The sequence below is a fragment of the Cydia pomonella genome, chromosome 3, assembly GCF_033807575.1.
Source record: "Cydia pomonella isolate Wapato2018A chromosome 3, ilCydPomo1, whole genome shotgun sequence".
Lineage (NCBI taxonomy): Eukaryota > Metazoa > Arthropoda > Insecta > Lepidoptera > Tortricidae > Cydia > Cydia pomonella.
Window position 1 is genome coordinate 5,883,850 of NC_084705.1, and position 9,185 is coordinate 5,893,034.

General features: G+C 39.6%; 1 protein-coding gene across 1 annotated transcript in view; it reads right to left on the minus strand.

Moving 5' to 3' along the window:
• LOC133515893 (progestin and adipoQ receptor family member 4) overlaps positions 1-5,161 on the minus strand; it is a 100,672-nt gene extending 95,511 nt beyond the window's left edge. Inside the window, exon 1 of the mRNA XM_061848519.1 lies at positions 3,938-5,161. Within this exon, the coding sequence (XP_061704503.1) occupies positions 3,938-4,322 (385 nt within the window). The 5' untranslated portion in view covers positions 4,323-5,161. The remainder of the gene's footprint in view (positions 1-3,937) is intronic.
• Positions 5,162-9,185: the final 4,024 nt, after the last annotated feature.

The window sequence follows — 9,185 nt, forward strand, 5'->3', positions numbered from 1 at the left end:
TTTCTTTACAGAGAAAATGCATTAAATAATCATTATATCTGAACCACTCCTTTTATATTCTTTGGAAGTGGTTTCCTGTAAGTATTGTTATTTGATAGCCATGCTAGTATAAAATAAAATGAAAATCATTTATTGCAGATGATCCATAGGTATTAGTAATAATTTGGACTTAATAACTAAGTTAGTAGGAGTAGAAAATATACAAAAATATATACCAGAAGTCTCAAACTATTTGGCCCTTCCGATGGCCATTTCGACCCAATACTTATGAAATAAAATGAAATTTATTATTAATAACAGAGTTACAGGTCACCATATTTTAAATATCACAATATTAATAGTATTTATACAATAGTAGGTATATAAATTAATTACATTAGTTTCATAATTTTTTAATTGTAATAAATGCAAATCCGGGAACATGCATATTCTTGTGGTATGTTTTTGGTTTAAATATTTATAGGTAAATCGAAGAAATCTTGATAATTATAGAATAATTCTTGCGACAACCAATTTTTTAGTCTGAATTTAAACGCCGCGATGGAAGTTGCATTTCTTACAGTGTCAGTGTACTTAGTCACAGGGCAATCAAGACTCTCTGACAATAGTCTGAGGAGGCCGTTGCTGCTGCCACGCACCCGCCTGAGTAGTAATCCCACACGCTTGCACACGCAAGTGTAGAACGACTGATAGTAGGCTTTGAAAAGCGACAATTTGACTTGTTCATTAAACCTTGCAACTCTGCGGGCAAGCATATTACCGCCATCGCCCTTCTCTCCCTCTCTAGATCCAGGTCATCCTTTAGGTCTTCTGTAAGGATATGCCCCAGGTATTTGAACCTCTCAACTCTCTTCAAGGGCACGCCGCACAGCACAGTATATTTGTTTAAGGTTCTATAATAATTGCCTTAAGCATACCTTCAAAGACATACCCAAGTCATTATCAACATGGTCCAATAAGTACCTATGTAAGGTTACGATAGACATTGCATCTCGATTGACTCGTTTATGAAATGAATGCTTTTATTGTTTCTCTATTTATGTAGGTCTCTTTTATATGAAGCCGTATCCCACTCTCGTGATAAACACAAATAAATGCTTGGGACCTCCTGTTTCGTAGGCAGAGTCGGGCTAGGAGGCCGTTCATACCGATGCACATTAGCTTCATAGGCAGAATCATCAAAATATATTATCCCGCTAGAAACACAAATTCATGCTCGGAACCTCCTGCTTTGTACGCAGAGTCGGGCTAGGAGGTCGTTCATATCGATGCAGATTAACTTCGTAGGCAGTCATCAAAATATATTATCCCACTAGACACACAAATAAATGCCCACAACCTCCTGCTTTGTAGGCAGAGTCGGGCTAGGAGGCCGTTCATATCGATGCACATTAGCTGCATAGGCAGAATCATCAAAATATATTATTCCGCTAGACACACAAATACATGCTCGGGACCTCCTGCTTTGTACGCAGAGTCGGGCTAGGACGCCGTTCATATCGATGCAGATTAACTACGTAGGCAGTCATCAAAATATATTATGCCACTAGACACACAAATAAATGCTCAGAACCTCCAGCTTTGTAGACAGAGTCGGGCTAGGAGGCCGTTCATACCGATTCACATTAGCTGCGAAGGCAGAGTCATCAAAATATATTATCCCGCTAAACACGCAAATACATGCTCGGGACTACCTGCTTCGTAGGCAAAGTCGGGCTAGGAGGCCGTTCATACCGATGCACATTAGATTCGTAGGCAGTCATCAAAACTAGGCCAAGCATTCGAAAATGAATCAAATGTTTGTATCCATTGAATTTACGAGTATACTACTTATTGATTGTTTAATGTCCTACGCCCGCTGGGATCATTTCCAGTGCACGCAATCTGCTACTGCCTATAGTGGTGATCGATCAAGCGTGTTTGTTATCCATGTCAGCAGTTTTTTCATTTCGATTTTTAATTTGTGTTCAATCAATAGAATATGTCATCACAGTGGCTAATATACCTCCTCGCATAGCGGGAGTAGGAGAAGTATTTTGTCTAAAAATCTTTATATTGAGAATATTGACATTTACTCAATGACAATTTATAGGTTTGTAGATGCATTTCAAACAATTCATTGAAGTGAAAACTTCTTTTGGCGCGTTGAGCATTTTTGAGATGGAAAAACCCATTGAACTCGCTGACACTGTTACCGATACCGTACCCGGTACCCAAATAAAGCTTAAAATATTTCTTGACGATTCAAAAAATACACAGTAATTGTTCAAGTTTCACACTTCTGTCGGCACTCCCGCAGTGCCACTGTTTTTTTTTCTACTTCTAATAATGTATTGAACTTATAGGGTGAATGTCTTTTTTTCATACTGGATGCAAACTAATGGCTCATTGGTTCGCTATGAGCCTCAATGTGAATACAAACAGGCCAATTCGAACTTACACTGACATCAGAATGATTTTTAACTGATGTTCTTCACTTACCATGCATGTCGCTCGTACTTGTCTGTACATGTTTTGGCGCGGCCGAGATGCACGATAACATTGATTCAAATATCATTCTGTTCACGTTCGAATTAGCCTGAAAGTCCTAAAGTGTCCAAAAGTCTCTTCTCACATCTGGTTTCTACTCTGTAACATTTATCTTCATTCATCCCTTGTCCCTATTTTAACATAATGTGTGTTAGGTATAGTTTGGGAAAGTTTCGGCATAAATTCCACGTAGAATACCGGCTACGAAGTTCGTAGCCGCGACGCCGTAGCCGCCGGGAAAATCCTGAGCTCACCTATTTCCATTATTTATCTCTCGCGCATGCAGCCCGCTGCTCCACTGCCTTTCTTTTAGTTCACATGTAATTTACTCTGGCAATTTCATGGAAATAAGTAATATGAAAGAATGGTTTGCGGATAATATCTGGCTTGCGTCAGGCTTTCCATAAAAACGTTACAAAATTAGCATTTTACAACCGCAACTTTTATACTGGTTTGCATAATTAAGTAGCAGAATAATAAATAAGTTTTTGGAAAAAAACATTTTTGGTACAAGCTTTTATCGCTGACTTTACTTTTCATTCCACAGGCAACTAATACTCATCGAGACAATTCTAACAACCCCGAACACGCGTTGCCTTGTTTTATCACAGAGTTCTCATGGCCACCTCTTGTCTCAACAGATCAGCTTCATGTCATCATAACACTGCATTGTTATCCGATTTACATATGTATGCAAAATTTCAGCTCAATCGGAAATCGGGAAGAAGGTCAAATTTAGCTTTCAAGATTTGACCCACACTAATTAACTAATATAGCGGTACATACTCGTATATACATACCAACGAGAAAGTAATATAGTTTTTTTTCTCTTTTCTAAGATTGCCTTAGGAGATTTGTCGTGTCGTCATCCATCAATCAAAGCAAAATGAGACTGTGTAAATAATAAGTATTAGATACATAGACCGCAAAGAACCAAACCACGAATAATAATTATTATTTAATTGGCAAATTTACTCTCTAGGTAAAATATGATCGTTTTCTGTTCACAATATTTTTCTATGGGTATTCACGAATACCAGTCTGATATTAGGTATTTTATTATCAAGACTTTTCACAATTGTCAGTTGAGGCGCGAAGATCAACAACTAAAAGTTTTGCCTTGGGTGGCGCGGCTTGATATATTGGCCGAGATGATGGTTTTACGGCAGTGTAGCGGGTTCGGCGCCGTTATATAACTTTATACAAGAACTACTTAACTCATCCGTAAAATATTTCAGACAACGAAATTTGAGCATTTTCAATGATGTGTTTTACATGTTTTTATGGCTACATTTTGTCAGAATATTCTAATAACGAAACGCCGAATGAAGAGGTTAGGTTAGGTTATTAAATAGGTTAGTGTAAAACGGTCTACAGATTTAGAAAAAAAATATAAATTAGTACGTACCGTGGGTGAGTATATTAATGGTTTCATTGTGAAAGTAAAAGAGGCTGCCGACGCAGCCGGCCCAGCCCTGCAGCGGGCGGTAGCCGGTCAGCACGTACGGGTTGAACTGCAGGTGCTGCGGCATGTCCCGCCAGTGCAGCAGCTCCACGCCGCCGGGCCCCGGGGCACCCTTGGCGCTCTGGGCCCCCGGCTTGGCGTCCACGGCACCATTCTTCCCGCTATCCGCCGCACCGTCCCCCGCGTTCAGCTCCGAACGCTCCCGCCGCTCCTCATTATCACAGATACGCTCCAACGACTTTTTCCTCTTCTTAGGACCCTTCCCGTTCACTTCTTGAATTGACATATCGAACATTTTTGTACATGAATCAGGAGCAACGTCTCTCATAAACTAGCGCGTGGAGCGGTGCGGAGCGCGTAGGGAGACAATATCGCGATCTGTTTCCGCATGGCCGTTCGCCGGTTTGTATAAATAGGTATCACAGCAGCGCTTGGTGCGGGTCGGGGCGCTCGGCCTCGGCGCGGCGCTCGCGCGGACACCGCGCCCGTGACGCCGGCTCCGCGGAGGCTGGTGCAGCAGACCGCGGGAGCGCGACTGGCCGGGCGCCGCCGCACACCCTCTCGTTGCGCGCTGCCGCCTCCCCCGCCTCGTACTCCCCCTTCAACCACCCGCGCCCCCTAGATTTGCGCATTGCGCAAACCCGATCAGCTGATTCCCGCCAGAAGGTCGGCCTGCTCCCTTTCTGGACATAGTCGCACTTTCACTCATCGTTAACCAAAGGTTCACATTCTATAAAAGATTAATATAATTCTTAACTTATGCTCACAATCTCGCCCTGCCACTAAGTAGGTACAAATAAATATAGAAGTTTTCCCTTTTTTTAATATTACGTCGGTAGCAAACAAACATACGGCCCGCCTGATGGTATGCAGTATCCGTAGCCTATGGACGCCTGCAACTCTACCCCATCCCTAACACTCCGCACCCTCGTTGAGATCTGGCAACCTTACTCACCGACAGGAACACAACACTATGAATAGGTCCTAGTAACCCTATACGAAAACGTGGTAGGGTCCATAAAAGGTAAATAAAAGAGTACCTACAAAAACTTTCGCAATATCCCATTTTAGGAAACAAAACCTTAAAAATAAATTAAACCGCTAATGGTTTATATAGGAAAAGTAAAATACCAGCAGGGGCAATCAACCGAGGAAAAAAAAAACTATTTAAGTCAGGTCACATTATGTATTATACTTATGTAACGAATTATTTAAATGAAATCGATGATTTCACCAACCTTCGTACCTTAATTTTCTACTTCTTGCCCAGTGATGTCATTACCGAAATGTTTCAGATAAACGAAATCGGAATTGTGATAACTGATAATCATCATTTCAGCCAACTTCCTTTCTGGGATGTTAGGTACTCTTAATACTTAATACTGATTTATTTTATGTTAATTTTTGCATGTCGTGTCTTCGACTGAATACTGACACTTATATGTAAAACCTTTTCTGTTATCATCTTGTACCATACGTATTCTGGCAAATAAAGAAATTCTATTCTATTCTATTCTATTAATAGGCAACATAAGTCGCCTAACTAATGCACTGTCGGACCACTCTAAGTTTTCATACCAAGTGCTACGTCAAGTATGGCGCTTATAGGGATATGTATGCGTTGTTACTGCCAAGTTTCTGCAAAGATAGTGTAGTCAGACTTTAGTAGCGCTACGTTAGCCTGTAGCATAATCTCCTCGCTTATGTAGCGAAAACGTTTCTGAGAGGCACAAAGACAATTACCTATTGTGATTAGCGCTGAATAGTATAGGTAAAATAAGACTCATCCAATCGTCACATGCCTAAGCAATAATTATTATGTATACCTATCTACGTAAAAGACACCTCGAATGGATGCGGAGAGGAGCCCAAGTCGAAACGCTTGGATTACGCTATTTCGTCTCATCCCATAAAGACTGATATAAATTTCCGTACAATCACACACGCTAAACGTTTCGATCGAATTGTTTTTTTTATCCTACTTACTGCATAACGTAGGGTGCGGTATTTTGCTAAGGTGGCAGTGGGCTGGTCACATATGTCAAAGTTCTGCTGATCGATGGCCGTAATATTATGTTGAAAGTTTATCTGGTGAATGGACGGTCTCGCCAGAAGGTTTGTTAGGGATGGTGAATAGTGTCTACTTTGCTTAAAAATATATTGTCGTCAAAATATGGTTGAACGTTTTTAATTAGTTCTAGGTACGAGGACAAAGTCGCAAGGGGAGACAAATCTACTACATATATTAATCAGTTCCCTTTCCTACATAAGTACCTACTTTATTCATAGACAATCATCTTACTCGCGTTGTCCCGGCATTTTGCTACGGCTCGTAGGAGCCTGGAGTCCACTTGGCAACTTATCCCAAGAATAGGCGTAGGCGTAGGGTAAACTAGGCGTTATTGGGATTAGTCCGGTTTCCTCACGATGTTTTCCTTCACCGAATAGCGACTAGTAAATATCAAATAAACATAAGTTCCGAAAAACTCATTGGTACGAGCCGGGGTTTGAAATCCGGATTGCAAGTCGCAAGCTCTTACCGCTAGGCCACCCGCGCGCTCATGTTATTAACATACTACCCAAATAATTTTTAAGAAAAAAAAAACCGACTTCAATGAGGGAGACCGGTGAAAGAACGATTATTGTTGATTTTGGATTTTATACAATGAAATTAAAAAGACAGCGTCCAATACGCCTAATTATGTAGAAAAGGAGGTAACATGTTTTTTTTTGTCACTGCACCCACCTTGACACATTTCAGATTTGCCCTATGGTTGACTGGTACGATACCCACCCGTAAATCCCGCAATAGGGTATTCGACTGTATTTAAGATAAATTATTTCACACCATGCATGAAATAAAGCACCAGATAATTATTAAAAAAACTAAATAGGATAGAAATATAAAAATATGCCTTGAAAACCTAACTGCTTGACAAACATGCAAAGAGAACAAATTGCCAAACGTGAACTATGCATCATTGAAGAGTTCCGTTCTGTTCATCATCAGCAGTTTCACTTCATCAAATGTCACTTCTACAAATGTAAATACTTGATTTGTCGATGAAAATACTAAGATCACTACATATATATGCCTTTAACATTTGAGCAGTTCCCTCTATTCCTCATGGACCCTATCGTCAGAACTCGAACTTGGAAAAAATTTGTCTTGAAAATCTCATTTGCTTACCAAACACAGCGAAGAGGACAAATCGCCAACCTTGTACTAGGCGGCGTTGAAGAGTTCCATTCTGATCATCATCAGCAGTTCCACTTCATCAAATGTCACCTTTTTTAAATGTAAATACTTGATTTGTTAAAGAAAATACAAAAATCACTATATAACACTATATGCCTTTCACATTTGAAGAATTCCCTCGATTCCTCATGGATCCCATCATCAGAACTGAGTTTTGACAAAAACAGGACCAATCTGTACATATATAAATTCAACCAAAAAAATCTTGAAGTCGGTTAAAATTAGATTTGTTGATTCAACTTCTAAGAGGGACAAGGTTTAAAATACACATACGAAGTCACAAATGAAAACTTTTTATTAAAGTCTGTCCGATTATGTCACCGCCACTTTTTTCCGAAACTATAAGAGCTATACTTTTCAAACTTGGTAAGTAGATGTATTCTATGAACCGCATTAGGATTTTTACACAAAAATAGAAAAAAAAAACAATAAATTTTGGGGGATCCCCATACTTAGAACTCAAAACTTAAAAAATCTTTTTTCATCTAACCCATACGTGTGGGATATCTATGGATAGGTCTTTAAAAATGATATTGAGGTTTCTAATATAATTTTTTTCTAAACTGAATAGTTTGCGCGAGAGACGCTTCCAAAGTGGTAAAATGTACGTCCCCCCCCCCCCCGTAATTTCTAAAATAACAGAATGAAAAATCTAAAAAAAATATACGATATACATTGCCATGCAAACTACCACCGAAAATTGGTTTGAACGAGATCTCGTAAGTAGTTTTTTTAATACGTCATAAATGGTACGGAACCCTTCATGTGCGAGTCCGACTCGCACTTGGCCGCTTTTTTTTTCTTTTGGGGCGATTATTTCCGAAAATCTTTACTTTATCACAAAATGGTTGTAGGACCCTTATTCACTCTAGAAGACCTGCCCAACGATACCGCACCGCAGCACCATATTTTTTTTGTTTTACCGTTCTCTCGCCATGTGATACATAAATCATATGTATCCATGCCAAATTGCAGCTGTCGCACATACGATCATTAAGCAAAGCCGCGGACGGACGGACAGACAGACGGACATGGCGAAACTAAAGGGTTCGGGGAAGGTTTAGTTAACTACGGAACCCTAAAAATCAATTTTATGCTAAAAATACCTTACATCATTTTGGTAAAGACCTGACACTCTTCAACCTGCTGCATCGATTACTTTCAAACATAGCTAAGAACCACCACCACGAAACTCGTTTTCACGGAAATAAAAACCGCATTAAAACCAGTTCATTCGTTGGAGACCTACGAGTACTACCTTACGCAAGTGGCTTCTTAATCATGTATCAAATCAATCAAAAATCAATCTTTTTTTGAGAGCCCCCCTTAAAACTTCGCAGAAATATACAATTTTTAGAAAAAAAGAGATTTCAGCTTTTTTTGAAAATTCATCCCTAAGAGAGAGCTTAATAAATGGGTTGAATATTTGTATCGGGTATGACTATTTTTTGGAACATACAGACATAATTTTACCAAGAAGACAATATTATTGCTCAGTTTTAGAAAATTCTATTCTATTCTAAAGGAATTGAAAAGTAGCGAAAATATTGCTTCTGGTGAGAGACCTGCATAAAGGGATAATGTATCGAAAATAAATATCACGAACAAAGCATGATGTTCCGCTCCCATACAAGAGTGGCCCAACACTCGCTAAACATGGGTGGTATATTGTTAGGCTCCAAACATGAAATGAAAGTCCCTATAGTTATTAGAAATTCACGGTCACTTCACAGTGCATTATGCCAGAGAGACATTGTGCCAGATACATATCACATGTCAAATTATTAACTCTATTGGTATTTTTTTAGTTGCAATGTAGTTACATAAACATTACAAAAATCCACGCGAACAGAGTTGCAGGCAACAACTAAGTAATTTTAGTGTTTTTGAATAGTCCCTACAGGCTGGGCTGAATACGCTGCACTAATCCAA